Source organism: Spinacia oleracea, chromosome 1, assembly GCF_020520425.1.
Source record: "Spinacia oleracea cultivar Varoflay chromosome 1, BTI_SOV_V1, whole genome shotgun sequence".
Taxonomy (NCBI): Eukaryota; Viridiplantae; Streptophyta; class Magnoliopsida; order Caryophyllales; family Amaranthaceae; genus Spinacia; species Spinacia oleracea.
The window spans coordinates 112,720,297-112,743,575 of record NC_079487.1 but is presented as its reverse complement, the minus strand read 5'-3'; the positions used below and the strand labels follow the sequence as shown (position 1 = coordinate 112,743,575).

Genomic DNA, 23,279 nt, shown 5'->3' with positions numbered 1-23,279 from the left:
CCACCACATCTATGGAGATTGGTTCTTTGCGTCGTCAGTTTGAAGCTTCTGGCCACACCGCTTCTACTGTCGACAGTTCTACCGAGTCATCCTCGGCAGACGAGGCTCATCACGAGTGAGCACTTTCCATCTCTCTCCCTTGTTTGAATTATTTTGTTGCTATTTGCACAGTGAGGGCACTGTGTTTGGATTAGCTTGGGGGAGGGATATCTATCTTTATTGCTTTATAGTATAGTTTTATTGCTTTTTTTAGGTGTTGTACGCTTTGTACCATCCATTAGGGGTGCGAGTTTACGTGCAGCGAAAAAAATGTACTGCTTTCCTAGTGTTACTGTTCAATTTAGTTGCATTTTTTGCATTCATATGTCTTTATACCCTGCATTGTGCAATTGACTTTCAAACTATGTTCGGGCTTTATTTGACTCTTTTGAGCTTCTTTTTAACTTAGTTATGATTCTGAAATTCAGTCGGTCATGCTATACATTGATAACTGCTTGGCATTGTGTGAACCAATTGAATGGTATGCGGTAAGATGTTGGTCTCATGTCAAGAATAGCTAGCCAATTATCTTGTAGGTCACCTTACTATGTGTTTGTGTGATTGATGTGACTTGTTATCGTATGACTTTGGCTTGAGATTCATTAGTAGCTCAGTTGCAACTCACGCATGCCGCGTATGACAGAGGCCATTCTCTTAGGAAGCCTTCAGACGAATTTAGAAACATCAGTTCCTGCCTTTCATACCCATGTTGTAGCCTTGTCCTTTTATTGTTTTAACTCCACAAAATTGAGCCGTATTAGCCTCGTTGGTTACTTGTCCCGAGTCTAGCTTGGGGGAGCTTCGGTGTTCGTAATGGCTTCATTAATGTTGATTGATTGGCACACTAAGCCAATAGATCGTGGTTCGAGGCTATGTTCGGATTCGTGGTTCGGAAATGGTGTATATTATTGTTGGCACCCAAGCTTGTAACAGTTAACATTAGTATTTATTTTTGTACTTTCATTTTCATCAATTTATTTCATCTCAAAAATAGAAAAAAAAATTAGAAAAAAAGAAAGGAAAAAGAAAAAAAAAAAAGAAAAATCAAAGAAAAATCAAAAACATGTTTTTCGTTTTTGCATATAGTTTGAAGGCAACGAAAGGGGATTGAACAAAGATCATTGACATTATATTATGTTCTTCCCCTTGGTTATAACTTGGTTGATTGTTCGGGTTTCATGGTTCGATGGAGTTGGATTTTCGGTATTATCACGCCGACGCATTTAGTTCACCTTTGCTCCCCAAGTTGGACCTTAATCTCACTTTATCCCAAATTGTACCCTACCCTTTCTTTTTACCTAGCCCCATTACAAGCTTATTATAAAGACCTCTTGATCGACATGTTTATTTTGTGATTGAATGAAAATTGTTTCTTGCTATTGTCATCTTACCCAATGTTGCATCATATATTTATATTCTACAAGGTATGCGGCGACGACTAGCTTGATTGAGAATTGTTTGTGTCTAAGCTTGGCTGTTTCAATTGTGGATCATGATGCTTTGTGGTTCTATTTGTATCCGAGCTAGATTTCTGTCTTAATAACTCTGTTTGATTGTCTGCTTGAGAGTTGGGTTGGTCTTACCATGGTTCTATGAAAGTCATGTGCGTCTCATTTCCCTATCTTTGGTTTAGTGTTGCTTGGGGACAAGCAACAATCTAGCTTGGGGGAATTTGATGAGTCATATTTGTATAGGGTATTTTAGGCGCATTTAGGTTGCATTATTAGGCATTTATATCATTTTAGTTGCATTTAGGATCACATTTGCATAAGTTATCGTTGTCGTACTCTATTACGCCCCGTTTGTGTTTTCTTAATGTTTCAGGTGATTTTACGGTCATTTGGATGCTTTCGGAGTGTTATAAGTTGATTTGGATGATGAACGGATGGAATGTTGAATCGAGGATCATTGCATATCTCTAGGGATAATTTTGAGTCAACAACGAAGCTAAACGCTATTTTTCTAAGCATCAAAACGGACAAGCGTTCACTCTTTTGATGATATCTCAAGTTCTACATGTCGGAATGAGGCGATTTTTATTGGCTTAGAAAGTAGACTTCAAGAGCTTTCCAACGACAGGTCACACGTCCTTATAGGCATTGTAGAACAAGAGTTATGACATAAACAAGATGGCTTGACTATCCGCTTCGCCCGAAGCCCAAAATGATGGCCCAATCTTCCCCTTGGGCGCGAAAACCAGCGACCCACCAGCGGGCCCGCTGGTTTCTCCGCCCAGCTACTTCCATGCGGGTTCGTTGCGTCGTTTCTCGTGATCGTTCAATTTAATGATAACTTATGTAATTATTATTATTATTTTCCTTTTTTGTTTAGAATTTAGGAAACACTAAAATACCTCAAGGGAATCAACGTATTCCCTTATGCTTTATTTTCCCTGAGGTTTTAATTCTCTTGGAACTCCTCTTTCACGTTTTAATTCTGAACTATGAACATGGTGAACCGTTGCCCTAGATCTTTTAGTTTATTTTTCTATTTATTTTAGTTTAAACATTGAATCCTAAATTTCGTGACATTATTAGTTTCGCCATACCTTGAAAGCTAGATTTAAATAGCCATCTCTCTGTGGATTCGACCCTGCTTACCCTACTACATTGTTAGGAGGTTTCGTTAGGATTTTATTTTTGACGGGTGTACGACAGCCTATCATGACAACATAGTGCCTCACAAACTTTCTGTAATATCCAGCCAAACCTAAAAATCTTCTCAAATCTTTGACTGAAGAGGGAACTGGCAAGCTAGAAGTAGCAGAAATTTCTTGGGATCTGTTACCACCCGTTTAGCAGAGATAAAATGACCTAGATACTCTACTTTGTCAGTAGAAAATATGCATTTGCTATCCTTCGCTGCCATCAGATTCTGCTGCATTAGTTTAAAGACTTCTTCCAAGTGTTGTAAATGATCTGAAATGTTGCTGCTGTACACCAATATACCATCAAAGAATATCAGTACACACTTCCTTAATAAAGGTATAAAACATCATTCATCCAACCTTGAAAAGATGCTGGTGCATTTGTTAGCCCAAATGGCATCACCAGAAACTCATAATGACCAGTATGGGTTTTAAATGCAGTTTTGAACACATCCCCTTCATGTACTCTAAGTTGATGGTAACCAGCTCTCAAGTCTAACTTAGTAAAGACAATAGCTCCTGCTAGTTCATCTATTAGCTCATCAATGACAGGAATATGGAATTTGTCTTTCACAGTTCTCTTATTCAATTCTCTATAATCCACACACATCCTCCAAGTGCCATCTTTCTTTCCAACCAAAACCACAGGGGAAGCAAAAGGACTAGAACTATTTTGTATTATCCCTCTTTCTAACATCTCTTGAATAAGTTGTTCAATAACATCTCTTTGTTTAAGGGGATATCTATAAGGTCTGATATTAACATGACTAGCACCAACTGTCAAAGGTATCCTGTGATCAAACACCCCTCTTTGAGGAGGCAAAGAAGTTGGATCCTCAAAAACTTTTCTGTATTTTAACTTCAATGCATTAATTTGAGTCTGAACATGAGACTAAGAACTTTCCATTGACTGAAGACTGATCTCAGTATACTACTTATCTATGGAAGTATCCACCACTTGTAGCAAACACAAATGAGCTGCTCCCTCTAACATCTTCATGGATGGACTACCTTCAATTACCCTAATTTTCTTAGGTGGAACACCCCTCAACCTACATTTCTCCCCTTCAATCATGAACTCCATCAACAATTTCTTGAAATCCCAGCATATAGATGTAACACCCCGACCTCTAAATCACTTATTAAAGCATAATTAGCAGCGGAATTAACCTAATTTGGTCGGGACATTACCTGCCGTAATTCCCTTTTGGAAATTACAAGGCAACATTATACATAAGCAATAAAAACCTCCAATTTAATATAATAATCCTTTATATTCCCAAAATACAAGTACATAAATTACTAAAAGTCTTTAATTAAACTATTAAAAAATTAAACATGAACTAGGTGAATTTTATTAAAGTGAAATTCCTCGCCTCTACTCGTTTCCATCGATCCCCGCAGTACCTAAAATGGAAAACAAAACGGTGAGCCGAAGACTCAGTAACGACTACCCTAGCAACGTAAATTCATTTCAACTCATTTTATTTAATAACACAGGGAGAATAGAATGGGTAAAACATTTAATAAAACATCATATTTAATTCATTCATAAACTTTTAATGAAAAATGTCATTCATAAACTTTTAATTAACATGCTAGTTGTCGGCAAGTACGAACCGTGAAGGAATTCTCCACTGGGCCTGGGCCCTGAGCCTGGGCTCATCATCGTAACATGGGCCTGGGCCCTGAGCCTGGGCTCATAAACCATGGGAGCCTGGGCTCTGATCCATGGGTGGACAGGTGTCCGTGGTGCATGCATGACCGGTAGATAGGAAGATGGTAGTTTATATACCGCCAGACAAACCAGGTCTTTCACTTTCATTTATCATGTTTTGTATAATTTTACCAAGCCTTGGCTTGTATTTCAGTTGAAATCACATAACTCTTTCATATAATAAAACATCATTTTGATCCTGGGATCAAATAAAACATCATTTCATTCAACGCATCATATAAACATCATTTTATGAGAAAACTCAATCAAATCATATTATAGGAAACAATTCAATCAAATCATATTTTATCCCACAATCCATAAAACACATCAAAACATTTAATTCATAAATTCAATCATAACGTCATATTTTCATAATACATTTATAAGGGGATTGCGGGTACTAGCAATAGCCGTTACCTCAACCGTAGCTTATACTTCCCGTCTGATGGATCGTTCTTCCTGAGCTCCAAGTTCGATTTCTTTTAGAATATTAAATTACAGAATTAGTACTACAACGATGAATAATCTAAAATCAATATATTATAAATAATAAATGTTATAAGTAATGAAATTATAATTAACGAATTTTAATAAAAAAAAGTATAATTTCAAAATTTAATGAAAACATTATTATTAAACGAAATTCTAATCGAAATATATTTATATATTTCATAAGTCGATTTACATCAAAATATTATATAAATTCGGTTTTTGATAATTAAAGTCAGTAATTTATTTTATTAAAATCGATAATTAAACCTGAAAATTAATAACAATTTATTAGCAAAAATTTATATTATAACAATTTAAGACATGCAAATTCATAATTTGGAAATCTGAAATTATAATTTCATTTTAACTTACCAAGGCCCAAATTAAAATAGCCCAACTCAATATGGGTTTTGGAAAATTTAAAACCAAAATTTGTTTTTGGTTTCTGGGAAAGGAGGCACGAGCAGGGGAAAGCTCGAAAAGGAGGAGAAGAGAGGAAAGGAGAGGAGGGAGGAAGGGAAGCAACTGGCTGGGCGGCGCAGCGCCGAGAACCCGCGCCAGAGGCGTCGGTGATGGTGGTCGTTGGTTCACGGCGGCTGGGTACGTGGAAAGGAAAAAGGGGAGTGCGAACAGGGGAAGTAGGGGAGATCGAGGGTGGGGTGTTTGCGGTCAGTTCTGGGCGGCGCAATAACAGCTCGCCGGGAATTGTGGGCGGCGGAGTTTGGTGTACAAGGTGGTGATGGTGGACGGTGGTGGTAGTGTGGTTTCGCGGCGGAGAAACAACAAGGGAGGGGGAGGGTGGTTGCGCGAAACAGGGGAAAACAGGGGAGTTGAGGGAGGGGTGTTTCGGGCCGGTTCTTGCCGGCGGCTCGCCGGGGATTGGGGCGAAGATCGATTGATGATGGTGGTTGTGGTTGGTGTGACGTGGTGCAGCAAAAGGAGAGGGAAAGGGGGAAAGGCATAGGAGGGGCAGGGGAGACACGAAGGTGGGGGAGGATGAGGGATGACGGTGGTGCGGTGGTGCTGGGGGCAGACGGTGGTTGGGGTGGTAGTCAGAGGTGGTAGACAGTGGTGGTCGATGGTTGAGGTGGTGGTCGGACGGTGGATGTTGGCGGTGGTGATTTGAGTCACAGAAGAACAAGGAGACTGATATTGGATTTTGTGGTTTGTTGGTTTATTGAAATTGGGTTGAGAAATTTGATTTTGTAAATAGGTAGAGTGTAGGAGAAGGAGAAGTCCTTGCTCCCCAAGGCATGAATTTAGACTCATTTTTAGGAAAGGGAGTGAAGAAATACGTGGAGAGATGCAAGAAGAAGAAAAATGGAACTTTTTGCTCTTTCAAGGGCATTTTAGTAATTTTCACTAGTTAGGCAAATTTCTGAATTTTAATTGCTATTTTAGGAAACTACTAAAAATAGAAATGTTTAGCTAAATTAATTCTTTATATAAAAAAATATATCGTTAACGAAAAATAAATTTAGTTTCCGAATAAAAATAAGAACGTTAAATAATTAATTTAGTTTCCGAATAAATAAATTTAGAAATCCGAAAATAATTAAAATTTTAAAAGGTCGTTAAGTTCGTAAATATGAAATTAAATTATAAAATCCGAAAAATATATCGTGTAATCGATATTAAAATTCAAGTGAAATAAAATTTCGTTAATTAAAATAAAGTTAAAAATTAGGATTTAAAACGGTTTTAGCTAAATAAAAATAATTAAGCATAACTAATCGAGTTTTAAAAATTCGGGGTATTACAATAGATCCCAAGGTTGCTAACCATTGCACCCCTAAAACCATATCACAAGACCCCAAAGAGATCAACATCACATCTGTAGTAAACTGCCTCCCTTGCATTGACCAAGTTAAAGCTTCACACTTATGTTGACAGGATATATGGTTTCCATCAGCTATTGTCACTGCTTGGGTCACTGTGGACTCAACTTTACACCAGGGGCGGAGCCAGAAAATTTTAATTAGGGGGGCCAAATATAGTGCGATGTATCATATACAAAATTTATTCATATCATTTCGAGAATAAAAAAAAATATCGCGGTTTCAAAATATACTCTTTAATCCTTTTTTGACATTTAAAATACTTTGTTAAAGTTGGCCATTAAAATGAAGTTGTCAAAGCAAAGAATTGGAAAAAAAAAACATAACAAACAATGAATGAAAGTAGAAACACAAAAAGCAAAGGAATAGGCAAACTAAAATTACATTTACTAGGGTTCGATCCTGTGATTTGCTGATACCTTATGTTATGAGTTAAGAATTACCATCTCAGCTACTGCTTGGCTTGTGTTCATAACTGCAGCATTTAATACTTATTTTAGCCATAGGGGGGGCCATGGCCTACCCTAGCCCCCCTGGCTCCGCCCCTGCTTTACACCATAATTTAGTGGCCATTGACAAATCCAAGAAATTATGTGTGCTGCCAGAATCAATTAGAATATGTATTGGTAATCCATTAACCATTCCCTTCACCCTCATGGTTTGAAAAGACTGATTCCCAGATAAAGCATGCAGAGATATCACTGGTTCAGGTGTTCCTTCAATAGCCATGTAATTATCCCAAAATTCATCCATATCATCATCATCATTATCAAAACTAGACCCAGCAATCTCCACTATAAACAGTTGAGGTTCTTTGAAACTGCATTTATGATTTCTGTCATAAGGCTGGTCACAGTAATAACACAAGCCTTTTGCTATCTTTTCTTGCCTAACATCTTCATGAATGTATTTATAAGGCCTTTTTGGATTTATCTTGCCAGGATTTGGCAATAAAGGGGTTTTGAGTTAGCTAAAACATGTATTACACTGCCAGTTTTGCCACCACTACAGTCAGAATAAGAAGGTTTGTGTAGCTTAGAGTGATTTGCAGTCAAGGTTTCTTCCTGATATCTAGCATATTGAATGGCTTCAGAGACTGATGTGGGTTTGAAAGCTCGAACCATAGGTTTAATTGTCGGTTTTAGACCTCCCACAAAGCTTTCCAAGAAATAGGAATCAGGCAAGACATGGTTCTGTTGAAGCATTAATGACCTTAATTCTTCAAAATCATCAATATATGTTTCAATAGATGTCAACTGTTGTAGTCTATTGAACTTTTCTACCACATTGCAACCAATTTCATCCTTAAATCTAGTAGACACATCCACAATGAAATCAGACCAATCCACATTCCTTCTGATTGACAAGTAATCAATGTTCAACTTTATCTACCATGTTAAGGCTAGCTTAATCAACTTTTTGTTCTTCCTCAATTTTACACAAACTGAAGTATTTGTTGCATTTCTTAATCCACATTCTTGGGTTTTTCCATCAAACTTAGGAAATTTTAGTTTAGGAACATACCCTCGTATTTTGGTGGATTGAGATCCATCATTCTGTGAACTATTCCTTGAAGATGATGAAGATGAAGAAGAATCTGAACCCCTCTTGTCCTCAGCTGTCTTGAGTCTTTCATTCATTTCTTGCATAGTGATTGTAGACACTAAAAATTTATAATGTATTACATTTTAAATAAATTAATTATTTTGGACCGATATCATAATATTAATCCATCTTAATTAATTTAGCCCACCCAAATTAAATATCTGAATTACTCAAATACAATTTGGATCATATATTTTTGGGCTAGGTCATATTGTTAACCCGAAATAAACAAACCAAGTGGACCAGGTTAAAGACTCTCAAGTCACAAAATGGGCCCGAGCCTAAACCTATCAAGTCCAGTAAAGAAGTTTTCATCTACTATAAATACTTCTCGTCTACTTCAGTGGCGGGAGATCGGAAATTCATTATTCTCAAGAGTCCATAAATTCTCTGGGAATTCTCTCTGAAAGTAGTCAATAAACACATCAAATTTGTGTCGACTGCTTAACCAAACTCAAACTCAGGTTGACATCATCAGACGATTGTCACCCTAAACTCAAACTCAGGTTGACGTCATCAGACGACTGTCACCCTAAACTCAAACTCAGGTTGACGTCATCAGACGACTGTCACCCTAAACTCAAACTCAGGTTGACGTCATCAGACGATTGTCACCCTAAACTCAAACTCAGGTTGACGTCATCAGACGACTGTCACCCTAAACTCAAACTCAGGTTGACGTCATCAGACGACTGTCACCCTAAACTCAAACTCAGGTTGACGTCATCAGACGACTGTCACCCTAAACTCAAACTCAGGTTGACGTCATCAGACAACTGTCACCCTAAAACCAAATTCAGGTGTCATACACGTGTCACCATCAGCTGCGGAACAGAATCAGAGGACTTAGTTTATTTTCTTGTAAACTGTCAATTACAGAGATTGTACCCAAAACATTCAAATATCAATAAAAATATTTTGTTACATTATTTTCTATCTTATTTTCCTAGACTAGAAAATTTGTGTAAACAAATTTTGGCACGCTCGGTGGGACATTCTCTGCCTCTCATCTCTGTTTCCATGGATCCAAAGAAAATTGGCTCTCAACCCGCTGGCGCGACATCTGTCACAGTTCAGGAGCGAGCTGCAGCATTGGCTGCAATGTTCCAGAACACTGGTATCATTACGAGAGGAATGCGGAAGAAGAATACTGCCTCTGCTGTAGCAGATCTGCAAACTGCATGCGTTCCTACCAAGGCGCGCAAACACCATGCTTTTCCCTCAGTTCCTAAGGTGTTTGTCACACCTTCCTCTCAAAGTTCACATGAAGTCCGTGTATTCGGTTCATTTCCAGCTGAACTGGAACAACATCCTGTTGCTTCTCTTAAACTGAAGCAAAACTTTCTTGGAGCTTATGACAAGATGGTCATCCACAATAGCCCACTCTTCGAATTTTATGACGGAGAGAAAAACTCTGAAACTGGTAGTGTTTCTCCAACTGCGACATTCGAAGAGGTACCTGGTTCCGAAGACCCCTTTGAGTTCTCACATGCAGATACTGCGTCTGTAATGGTGATTAATGCGAAAACTGTGGAGGATCAACTTGCTGAGATGAGGGTTCTTCTCGAACGGCTAAAGGCAGATGGAGAAGAAAAAGATGCTAAAATCAAGCATCTAACTAAGAAGCTTAACAAACGTCCTACAAACACCCCTTCAAGTCACGGGAGTTCTGAGAGTGATGGTGATAGCTCTGACTCTAGTAGTCATTCAGGTGGCTCTGTCAAAGTCAATGCCAAAAAAATACAAGACATGGTAGCCAAAGCTATCAAAAGTGAACTGGGAGGAGGCTCTCACGGCAATCAGCGTTACGTCAAACCTTATACGAAGAGAATTGACAAGCTGCGGATGGCAACAGGTTACCATCCACCAAAATTCAACCAATTTGATGGGAAGGGTAATCCCAAGCAGCATGTCGCACACTTCATAGAGACGTGTAACAATGGCGGTACAACAGACGATTTGCTCATTAAGCAATTTGTCCGTTCTCTCAAAGGGACTGCCTTTGATTGGTACACTGGTCTGCCCGCGCAATCCATTGATAGTTGGGATCAAATGGAGACGGAGTTTTACAAAAGGTTCTTTAGCACTCAACGCGTAGTTAGCATGACAGAGCTAACGCAAACTGAACAATGGAAGGATGAGCCGGTCCTTGAGTACATCAATCGTTGGCGCGCGTTGAGTCTGGAATGCAAAGATCGTCTGACTGAAACTTCTGCTGTAGAAATGTGCATCAATGGAATGGACTGGGATCTTCTTTATATCTTACAGGGTATAAGGCCGAGATCATTTCAAGAGCTGGCAACGAGGGCTCATGATATGGAGATCTCCCTGAAAAACAAGAAAAAGGGGACTTCTTCGGAAGCAAAGAAAGAGAAGAAGGAATACACTAAGGTTGAGAAACCTTTCAAGAGTCTGACTAAGGAGACCATGTCAGTAACTACTAGTTCAGCGCCTATCAAGATTTCAGGAAAGGCAAAGGAGGAATACAAAGCCTCATCTTCCAGATTTGTCAAGAGTGACAAGCCTACCTTGAAAGAGTTGCAGGCTAAGAAGTACCCCTTCCCAGACTCCGACTTGCCTGGCATGTTGGATGACTTGCTTAAAAATAAAGTCATAGAACTTCCCGAGTCCAAGCGACCTGAACAAATGGGAAGAACTTCCGATCCTAAATACTGCCCATATCATAGGCTGGTGAGTCATCCTATCGAAAAATGCATAACTCTTAAGGAGAAGATTATGCAACTTGCTAAAGATGGGAAGATTGTACTTGATCTTGATGAGGCGGTTACAACTAATCACGCTTCAGTAGTTTGTGAATCACTTCTGCAGGCTCAAACCCTACAATTTGGAAGTTTAGAGCCAGTAATTGTCTACGTGATCAGACCAGCAGTTCAACATGATGATGTGTTGCCAGTTGAACACGAGGAGGATGACGGAGGGTGGACGGTCGTCACAAGGAAAAGGCCGAGAAAACAAGTACACAGGCCACAACCGCAACCCCCTCGTCACAAGAAGAAACCACAAAAGAAAAAGAGCGACAAGCGCTCGAAAGGAAAAAAGAAGTTTAGGGGTGCTAACAAACAGACTGTGCTCCCTATCGATATGCTTGAACAGGAGCCTTTGGATCCTGTAACTTTGGAAGAATTTTTTCCAGAAGATTACTTTACTGCAGTGACTGTCAATACAGTCTCATTCATTGAGGGTGAGGAGGAACTAGTCGGTGAAGAAGCGACGTCCATAAAATTGACCTCACCACATTCTGAACCAGTGGTAGATTCAAAAGTTGCCGCTATCTTAGAAGCGTTGCCATCACGTATGGGCTGGAAGCAAATTTTCCATTTGCCTAAGGAAATGTGTCAACAGGTGGCCCTTGCCCTCCAACACCCGGAATTATATGTTGACAAGGTAAAGGATGCTGGGGATCCTGCGGAAAATTCGGCCAAATGTTTGTCCTGTAATACAGCTTTAGCCTTTACAGATGATGATTTGCTCATGGGGTCAAAGCCCCACAATCGACCTTTGTTTGTGTCTGGCTATATTCGTGAACAAAAAGTTGGTCGTATCTTGGTCGACGGTGGATCCGCTGTCAACATCATGCCAAAATCCACAATGATTGATTTAGGGATAAAAACAAATGAATTGTCAACCAGTCGGATCGTCATTCAAGGATTTAACCTTGACAGCCAGAGGGCAATAGGCATAATACGCCTCGAACTCACCATGGGGGAGTTGACATCATCTACCCTTTTCCACGTGATTGACACAAAAACGTCTTACAAGATGTTACTTGGACGCCCTTGGCTTCATGAAAATGGTGTCGTCGCTTCGACCCTCCACCAATGTCTCAAATACTATCGTGGAGGTGAAAAGAAAATCAATGGGGATGTCAAACCTTTCGCCAAGGCCGATTCCTACTTCGCTGACGCAAAAATTTTTGAAGATGAAGGGGCGTCAAGTGAGATACTGCCATCTCAAATCCTCTCTACAGGCAAGAAGGATGATAAGAAGAAAGTTGATTCATCCTTAATCCCTAAGGAGCCGCCGATTCAGAGGATAGAAATTCAGAAGGAAAAGGTGACTAAAGAGGTTGTCACTCAACCCACCCAAAAGGCAAAAGCGTCGTCGACCGCCCCTATCCTGCGGTACATCCCAAAGTCGCAACGCAAAGAAGGAGAATCACCATTTGAGGAATGCCAGGACTCTAAAATTGAGGGAAAGGTGGAGAAGAAAGTTGATGAAGTCGCTCTCCAAGACTTGAAGAGTAAAACAATCTTTCCCCTGGCTAAGGGTAAAAAGAATCGAATCATCAAGTCGCCTACAGTTGAAGAACCTTCAGGAGTCAAGGAGCTAAACAAAGAAAAGTTTGACCCGAATGCATATAAGCTCCTGGCGAAGTCGGGATATGATTTTGAAAATCCAACACCTATGGGTAAAGTCATTGATGCTAAACCTCATGGTCTCAATGACACACAAAAGAAACTTCTGGAGTACGGTGACGGGTTTCAAGAATCCAAGACGGGGGTAGGATTTAAACGCCCTACACCAGTCAAAATCTCGATATGGCGAAAAGTGAATACCTCATCTTCACAGTATATAACTGCAGAAGAGGTTGAAGAAAGTAAAGTTGAAAGTGATGGTCGGCCAGAAAAGACTTCTGTTTTTGATCGACTGTGTCCACCTGCAACTAAGAACCAGGCATCTGTGTTTGACAGGCTTGGTGAACATGATAGTATGAGGAAGATATCATCAAGTCCTTAGACAAAGAGGAAAGGATCCGTCTTTAGTCGTGTCGGCGTGTCATCCATGCCTGACGACCAACCAAGACGTTCGGCACTTAGTCGCATCAGGAAGAGAAATGATGATGCAAGAAAAAAAAGACGACGCAAAGGAAAGTGATGACGCAAGAAGTGTGGTTCCCTCCCGCATGAAACGTACTCAAGACATAGACATCACCGAACAACAACCTCTTAAAGCATGGGTTCGTACTGTGGTGTTTACCAATCAGGAGAAGTCATTTGATAATTTTGCGGAGGACGACCGAGAGTTTGTTTCCTCTAATCATGTGACAGCGCAAGAAGTCTCAAATTCTGATGAAGAAATAGAGACCGAGGTGGCTCCCAAAATACTTGAAGATGGGGGGCAGACGACTGTGGACGAACTAAAAGAGTTAAACCTTGGAACTCTTGAAGAACCACGTCCTGTGTATGTTAGCTCTCTTCTCACTCAAGAGGAAGAACATGAGTATGCTGAATTACTCTCAGAGTTTAAAGACGTCTTTGCTTGGAGCTATAAAGAAATGCCTGGTCTCGACCCGAGAATTGCTGTCCATCGCTTGGCGATAAAAAAGGGTGTTAGTCCAAAGAAACAATCTCAAAGACGTTTTAGACCGGAGTTGATCCCTGAAATTGAATCCGAGGTAAACAAACTTATTGGTGCAGACTTTATTCGTGAAGTCAAATACCCCACATGGATAGCAAATGTAGTCCCCGTGAGAAAGAAAAATGGACAATTACGGGTTTGTGTGGACTTTCGTGACTTGAACGAAGCATGCCCGAAAGACGATTTCCCGCTACCAGTCACGGAAATAATGATAGATGCTACGACTGGTCATGAAGCATTGTCTTTCATGGACTGTACAGCCGGATACAATCAAATCTGCATGGCTCCCGAAGATCAAGAAGCGACAGCGTTCCGCACACCGAAAGGGATATTTTGCTATAAAGTCATGCCCTTTGGATTGAAGAACGCAGGAGCCACGTATCAACGTGCGATGCAGAAAATTTTTGAAGACATGATGCACAAGATAGTGGAATGCTACGTTGATGACTTAGTAGTCAAGTCCAAAAAGAGGGAGAGTCATTTGTCTGATCTCCGCAAAGTCTTTGAAAGATTACGAAAATGTCAACTAAAAATGAATCCCCTTAAATGCGCATTCGGTGTCACATCTGGAAAATTTCTAGGTTTCATTGTCAGGCATAGGGGTATCGAAATTGATCAGACAAAGATTAAGGCAATCCAAGAAATGCCCGAACCTCGAAACCTTAAAGAACTTCGTGGTCTTCAGGGGCGTTTGGCATACATTCGAAGGTTCATCTCCAACCTTGCTGGGAGATGTCACCCATTCAACCATCTCATGAAAAAAGATACTTCGTTCGACTGGGATGACTCGTGTCGAAAGGCATTCGAAAGCATAAAAAAGTATTTGTCTTCTCCACCAGTGTTGGGGGCACCAGTCAAAGGAAAACCTCTTATCCTTTACATTGCTGCACAAGAGCGGTCGTTGGGGGCAATGTGCGCTCAAGAAATAGAGGATCGCAAAGAGACGGCTCTTTACTACCTGAGTCGGACTTTGGTGGGTGCTGAATTGAACTACTCACCCATTGAAAAAATTTGTCTTGCTTTGGTTTTTGCCATCCAAAAGTTAAAGCATTACATGCAGGCTCATACAGTCCATGTCATCTCAAAAGCTGACCCAATCAAGTATATCCTTTCAAGACCAGTTCTCTCAGGACGACTTGCTAAATGGGTTGTACTCATAAAACAATATGACATTGTGTACGTGCCGCAAAAATCGGTCAAAGGTCAAGCAATAGCAGATTTCTTTGCAGATCATCCAGTGCCACCTGAATGGGAGCTTTCTGTTGATTTGCCTGGGGAGGATGTGTTCTATATTGACGTACTCCCACCTTGGGAAATGTATTTTGACGGGGCTGCTCGTCAAGATGGCGCGGGAGCTGGGGTTGTCTTTTTGTCTCCAGAAAAGCATGTTCTGACTTACTCGTTTGTGTTAACTCAGTTATGCTCAAATAATATGGCCGAATACCAAGCCCTCATTCTAGGCCTCCAAATGGCTGTGGGACTAGGATTAAAGGACTTGGATATTTACGGAGACTCACAGCTAGTGATTAGCCAACTCTTAGGAGAATATGAAGTCAAGAAAGAGGATTTAATTCCTCATCACAGACATGCAACAAAATTGCTTGAGAAGCTTGACACTGTTAAGTTAAATCATGTCCCAAGGAGTGCCAACAAAATGGCTGACGCACTTGCAGGGCTTGCAGCCACTTTGGCACTGGGGGCAGAAGAAACCATGTCAGTACCGGTTTGTAACCGTTGGGTCGTTGCGTCAGACATAGACGAAATTGAAGATGAGGAATATGAGGAAGTCGACATGATCACTGTTCATCAAGTTGACCAAGAAGATTGGCGTCAACCAATTGTTGACTATCTAAGTCATCAAAAATTGCCTAGTGACCCAAGGAATAGAATGGAGATTCGTCGTCGAGCCCCTCGATTTATACTTTTTAATGGAACTTTGTTTCGACGATCTTTCAACCACTCATGGTCGAGATGCATCGGAGACGAGGAAACAATGAAAGCCATGGAAGAGGCTCACGCTGGAATTTGTGGTGCACATCAATCAGGTCCTAAATTGTATGATTGCCTTAAAACAATGGGCTATTATTGGCCAACAATGGTGCAAGATAGCATGGACTACGCGAAGAAATGTGAAGCTTGTCAGTTTCATGCTAATTTCATCCACCAGCCTCCAGAACCATTGCACCCTACGGTCTCATCTTGGCCTTTTGAAGCATGGGGACTTGACGTGGTTGGTCCAATTACACCAAAGTCGTCTGCGGGTCAAGCATATATCTTAGCAGCAACTGATTATTTCTCTAAGTGGGCGGAGGCCATTCCTCTTCGCGAGGTCAAGAAAGAAAATGTCGTCGACTTCATTCGTACCCACATCATTTACAGGTACGGTATACCTCGACGGATCATCACTGACAATGGGAAGCCATTCTTCAACACATTGATGACAAGTCTTTGTGAGAAGTTTAAATTCACGCAGCATAAATCGTCCATGTACAACGCTCCTGCAAATGGCCTAGCGGAAGCCTTCAATAAAAAACTTTGTAAATTGTTGAGCAAAGTTGTTTCAAAATCAAAACGCGACTGGCATGAAAGGATAGGGGAAGCTCTTTGGGCTTACAGGACGTCATACAAAACAGCAACACAATCAACCCCATACGCTTTGGTGTATGGTGTCGAATCTATTTTGCCTTTGGAACTTCAAATTCCATCATTGCGAGTAGCTATTCAAGAAGGGTTGACTAATGATGATAATGACAAACTTCGTCTAGCAGAGTTAGAGGCACTTGACGAGAAAAGACTGCAGGCACAACAGAAATCGGAATGCTATCAGGCTCGTCTGTCACGCGCATTCAACAAGAAAGTTCGACCTCGCTCTTTTCAAGTGGGGGACATAGTTCTAGCAGTGAGACGACCTATCATTACTTCACGTAAGACTGGAAGTAAATTCACTTCAAAATGGGATGGTCCATATGTTGTGCAAGAGGTATACACTAATGGGGCTTACAAAATCGTTGACGCAGAAGGACTACGCGTGGGGCCTATCAACGGCAAGTTTCTAAAGCGGTACTACTCATGAAAAGTGGAATCTTTGTAAACTCCTAAGTAAGAGGATAAACTGCTCGCCCAAAAGAAACAAAAAAAAAAAGAAAAAAAAAGAGATGGGTGTTGAACTACGTTGGCTTGATCTTGTAAAGTAAATCATCAATTATTTTGCAAGTACGTAGGCAGCTTGAGTAACAAAAAAAAAAAACTATTCAAGTGCAGACACACCAAAAAAAAAATCACAAACATTACTACACTCCTGGCCCGCAAGAGTCTAAACTGTGAACGGCAAAATAATTATTCATTACTACACTCCTGGCCCGCAAGAGTCTAAAACTGTGAACGGCAAAATAATAAACAAAATATGTTCATGTGATAAGTATGAGTAATGACAAGTATTTAGACAATACATCAGACAAAAAAGAAAGGAAAGCAAATAAAAAAAAAGATACGCCTTCACTCCATCCACTCATAGGGCTTAATCATGGATTGAAGCTCTTGTAGGTGCGTCTTCTGTTCTTCGAGTTGAGAGATCTCTTCGGCACTCACAAAAGGCGTTGATTCCAATTCGTCAAGACTTTGCTTCGCAACCTTTACTTGATCCTCAAGAGATGCCAAAGATGTACCACTAGTCGCCAAGTCACCTACCAAGTAACTCTTGATCTCACGAGCTTCCTTCAATTCAACTTCAAGACTGTTTATCTTCTTCGTGATCGCGACATCCTGTTCCTCCAGCTGTTTCTGCCTTTCCCGTGCCTCGGCAAAGTCAGACTCGACTTGTCTAATCACCTCAGCTTGGGCGTGTATCTCACGCTCCACCTGGTCAGATCTCTGTCGCTTCGCTGCAGCCTCTTCCAACGCAAGATAAGACTTGACAGACCAAACATAGGAGTCTACCTTGCGTTTCAACAAACTTGGATCACCTCTAAGTTGTTGGATTCCCTTATACACCATGGAAGCTTCTTCATATCTTTGGGTAACCTCGAGAAAGGGTGTGCTCTGCAATAGGCGTAAATATTCTGCACCTATCAGTTTTACTGCATTATTGAAGATAGTAGAAGAATTTGGACCCGGACGAAAAGAACTAACAGACATGGCATGGGTATGAACAGTCTTCGATACATGATTAGAGACATTCACGGGAGAAGGTCGAACGCCCAAAGCCTTAGAAGCAACTTCAAGAGAGTTAGGGCCGTCGACTGATTGTTGACTTTTGGGGGAAGATGATAAGTTGACATTCGAATTCATCTGCGCCGAGCCTAGGGGAGCCAAGTCCTTTATGACAGTCAACCCTTTCCCTTTTCCAGGAGTTGATCTAGGGAGAAACGGGTCGTCACCCTGTGCAAACAGATAGTCAGTCGCAGTATTCCCTATATCAACTTCGAAGTCGAGATCACCGTCCTGCAAGTTAAAAATAAATAAATTGAGGGACGATTATTTTGTTTGGTTGATAGGGTGTTACTTTCTTTACAAGATATGCTAGACAGAAATGTTAAGGAAAAATATGACAGTAAGTAAATAAGAAGTACTCACTATTTCAAGGTTGGATGGTACAACGGATGATTCGGGAACGTCCAAGAAAAACCTATCAGCGCCCAAGTCGTCGACGTCCATACTTAAGTCATCAGAGTTTTGTCTTACCCTTCGTCTGTGTTTGAAGTCGACATCAGACTCGGCATCGCTAGCAGTCTTATCATTGTTGTCAAGTCCAATCAACGGGCGTTGAGCACTGTCTATTCTGGAAGAACGTCGTTTACGACTGTCGTCAGTCCCCTCCGGATGCATGACATCACTTCTTTGACGAAGTACCCCTTTCTCGTTACCTTGACATTGTTTAGGCTTGGACGTGTCAGACACTGCACCCGAACAAAGAACATCAACACCTTTTCTCAAATCGCCTATACTTATTGTAGGCCACACCTTTTTGAACTCAGGTGTCACCAATTCCTTCCAATTGAGAGACTGACTTGGGGTGAATACTCGAGATCGACTGTCTTTGAAGAGTATGATTGACCAATACCTCAATGCCTCATAGTAAGTTACACTTCGCTCGTCCACACCACGACGAAGTACACCTGTGATCTCTTGACAAAAACCGAATTGTCTACCAAATCGATGAGGGGAATATGGTTCAACATAAAAATGACCATCATGAGATTCACGGCGCAAAACAAGATAACTTGAGCGAAGAGCCATCATGTAACTAAACTTCACTTTATCTAAGTTACCATCGTCAAACAAACGCTCATTCCTATTTTTGTTCAACATCATGCAACCCACATTCATTTTCGCCCCACCATGTATAAGAGTGCGTGCATCACCGTCATTGAAATATTTTGACCCCTGCGCCCCTGAATATATGACCATTAAAGGCCCGAATGGAACAGGATCAGCATCGTGATGAGTGTTGAAATAATATGCAAGCCAAGCATAGAGATAATGAGCTGGGAAGAAAGTCTTGGAATAGGAGGGCTTCGAATTGCTTGAAATGCTATTTAAACCACGGTAAATGCTGGTAAGCACAGGCACCGCAAGACTAAACGTCTCACCTCGCGCCATCAGAGTAGCAGTCTCAAAGGTTCCCGGTCTAATCAGCCTGTCCTCAGACTGAGGAAGCACAAATGTACACAACCAGCACGATAAAAAGGCTCCAACATAAGTGATTGCTCTCCTGTTAGCGCCAACAACTCCAAGAGATTCAAACAAGTCATTTTCTTCTTGTGACCAAGATATTGGTTGAGCTTCAATGTTCACATCAGGGTTGTTAGTAACCTTCGGGCGACTCTCGGTATACCTTCGTCTTTTAAGAGGGACTTTGTGAATCCTTTCCCTTTTGCACCAAAAGTCAATCCATAACTGAGCGGTAACCCCTTTCTTTGACTTAGGATCCTTTGCAAGTCGATGATAGACTGTAAAGAGAATTACGCAAGCTTGAGATATTTGTCGATTACCATTCTCATCTCGCGCTCCAAGCATATGATAATCAGGGATCGTCTCATCATATATTCCTCCAAGAATGGGCAACCCCCCAAGCTTATAAATATCCCATAGAGAAACGGACCATTCCCCAGTCATGGTATGGAGTGTGTTTGTAGTGGGGCTCCAGCTCTCACAAAAAGCACGGATAATGTTGGGGTCTTTATCGTATAAACAAAGAGAAGCCTGAACTGCCTTGTACACTGAGCAAACACGAAGAATGTCTCCAAAGCGGGATAATACATCTTCTGTCCACTCCCACCAGCCAGGAAGAAAAGATGCCTCGCCAGAGACCCTTAAATTTTTGGACTTCCAGCCCACTGAACCCGAAAGAATACGACGACCAAGCATTGAAGACAAGGCATCTAGTTGATACCTATCAGGGAGAGTGCTTTTGAGAACATAAAAAGGGGGATCACTAGAAGTTCCTGGAGTCACTTGGATCGCCATCTCACTGCGAAAGATTGACTGATCAAGAGATGCTCTCATGCCGCCAGTAGGGCGCCGAAGTGACCTTTGAATGATAAAATGGGTTCCAGTTTTTGGATCATCTTCCTCAGCGTCTCTAATCGAAAGATGAATGTCATCACCTTTCTTGAACTCTGAAAGATATACCATTCCTGCAATGACAACAAGAAAGGATGAGAAAGAATCAAACGGGATTGACAAACAAAAAACTTGGTTGCTAATGACATTAGGCGGTCTTCAAACGGATCATCTGAGGATGACAGGTTCACTGTGCAAACACGATGACCTGACACCCCTGATGGGTTCACTGAGCAAACACGATGACCCATCACGATAAATCCTCCTTCAAAAGCATCCAGGTCTTCAAACGGATCATCTGAGGATGACAGGTTCACTGTGCAAACACGATGACCTGACACCCCTGATGGGTTCACTGAGCAAACACGATGACCCATCACGATAAATCCTCCTTCAAAAGCATCCAGGTCTTCAAACGGATCATCTGAGGATGACAGGTTCATTGTGCAAACACAATGACCCGACATCCCTGATGGGTTCACTGAGCAAACACGATGACCCATCACGATAAATCCTCCTTCTTTCCATTTGAGCCTCCACTAAGTTGCAAAAAGAAAAATACGCATATACAAAAAATAAAGTGCAAAAAAAAAAAAGAGTCTAAAAGGGTGTACAACAATCACCTTACTTAGTCTATATCCCTGACTGTGTCTCAAGTACGAGGCGGTGAAACAATAAGTCTGTCAGAATTGAAGACCTACACACACAAAATTCAAACGTATCAAGGATACACCCATTCCCACCTCAATAAGAATATATACGGAGTAATAATGCCAAAATTTGAATTAATATATACTTCGTATCAAACTATTGGTATAGTTATTTGAGGTTCTTTCGACAAACGGCACGCGAGTATCTCTAATTACACATTGGCAAATAAACGCGAACAACAACATACAAATGAGACAACATTGCCGAACAAGAGTCGATGTCGATATTTTTCTTGAAAATTTACAGGATGATGATATTGGGTATGCAGAAAAGTCGATAAAATGCTATTGTAAATAAAGATATAGAAAGTTCGACTTAGTACGCTAAAAAAAATAATGACCCTGATTATTTGACTTTTGATCCTGCGGATGAGATAAATAAAAGGGGCCTCATTATTACTAATCAAGGATGTTGCAGATGGTATGGATGCATGTCAAATGTCCAAGTTCAACAACTACGTCAATCAAAGGATAAAGGATAATTACTCTTTTGATTTAATTAATTACTTATGATGATGATGACTACGATGCCGACGCATTTATCAAATGCAATGCAATGCAAACGGATACAATACACATATCTAATTAAGTCCACTGTCATGAGATTTCAGTTTGGCGGTTTAAAAAAGAAAATTCATAAAATCAGATAAACGCCTAAATTGTCATAAGAGGGCAGCATGTATCAAATATTTAAGTTGAGATATATTACTGGGCATTACAGGTCGTATCAAAGAAGTAAAATGCTTACCGGTTCCGAGTCGAACGATTGATATTTCGTGTAGAAACTCTACTTCCGGTTGATATCAGGAAAGGGTGTACAAACACCTGCTACAAAACAGAAGAAAAGGAAGATTATAATCACTTAGTGGCTTAGTTGTTGATCTTTCAATTAAAAATGAAGAGAGAATCGCTATTCACAAAGTTAGATGCTTGCTTGGGGTTTACTTTGCATATTATGAAAAATATATCATGCGTTCAGTGTGCAAATTCGAGGTTAAAAAAAAAAGGGAATCACAAACCATAGCAATTGCAGTGGCCATAGAAATACCAAGTACGGAGTACACGGCAATGGCATTACCAAAATAAGCCCTAACTATAAAGACGATAATTCTTTGAGAATGAAAGAAATTGATATATTGATAATCAATGTTTTAAGGGTGGAGGGTGACTCTCACCGGGAAACACAAAGCATATTGTTTAATGTGTCAAAACATATCATGTCTTATACATCATCAAAAAAAATACAAGAGGGGATGAAGTGATATTAATTACCTCTGATGAAGCACTACTGTCGACCAAGAGCGAAGATTTATAGATTATTGGGCTTTCGTGTGTGCTACTACACTCCCTGTATTGTAGTTGTGGGAAAGGGATGAGTCCTCTTGTTTTTATAAGTTGTGGGGGATCTCTAAGTGCAAAGTACAAAACCTAGTACAACTCTAATTTACAGATGACAAGGATTTTGTTTGACGTGTTATATACTCCGTATTCTATAAGTTGAACATAAACAGGAAACATAGTTTTGGATGCAAGATGGGTGCAAGCTAAAAAAAATAATTAAAAAAAAAAAATCCTATTACGATTAGGATTCTTGGATGTCCAGGCTCTTGTATACTGCCGGATAGAAATCAAGTGAGATATAAACAGGAGATTGTCAGACTGTCAAGTCAAGCTTAAGCTGAGAGACTGTCAAGTCATGATGGTTCGAGACCACGTCACGCTCAAACACTTCAAGTTGTATGTGTGACATAGTCTCGAGGGGGCAATTTGTAGACACTAAAAATTTATAATGTATTACATTTTAAATAAATTAATTATTTTGGACCGATATCATAATATTAATCCATCTTAATTAATTTAGCCCACCCAAATTAAATATCTGAATTACTCAAATACAATTTGGATCATATATTTTTGGGCTAGGTCATATTGTTAACCCGAAATAAACAAACCAAGTGGACCAGGTTAAAGACTCTCAAGTCACAAAATGGGCCCGAGCCTAAACCTATCAAGTCCAGTAAAGAAGTTTTCATCTACTATAAATACTTCTCGTCTACTTCAGTGGCGGGAGATCGGAAATTCATTATTCTCAAGAGTCCATAAATTCTCTGGGAATTCTCTCTGAAAGTAGTCAATAAACACATCAAATTTGTGTCGACTGCTTAACCAAACTCAAACTCAGGTTGACATCATCAGACGATTGTCACCCTAAACTCAAACTCAGGTTGACGTCATCAGACGACTGTCACCCTAAACTCAAACTCAGGTTGACGTCATCAGACGACTGT

At 40.5% G+C, this 23,279-nt stretch overlaps 1 protein-coding gene across 1 annotated transcript; it reads left to right on the top strand.

The window, feature by feature from the left end:
* Positions 1-13,196: 13,196 nt before the first annotated feature.
* On the top strand, positions 13,197-16,793 carry LOC110785446 (uncharacterized). Its single transcript, XM_021989889.2, has one exon. The coding sequence runs from the start codon at positions 13,197-13,199 to the stop codon at positions 16,791-16,793; it is 3,597 nt and encodes a 1,198-aa protein (XP_021845581.2).
* The last annotated feature ends 6,486 nt before the right edge of the window (positions 16,794-23,279 follow it).

Coding starts and splice junctions, on each gene's coding strand:
- LOC110785446 (XM_021989889.2), top strand. CDS start 13,197: ATGATGATGCAAGAAAAAAAAGACGACGCAAAGGAAAGTGATGACGCA.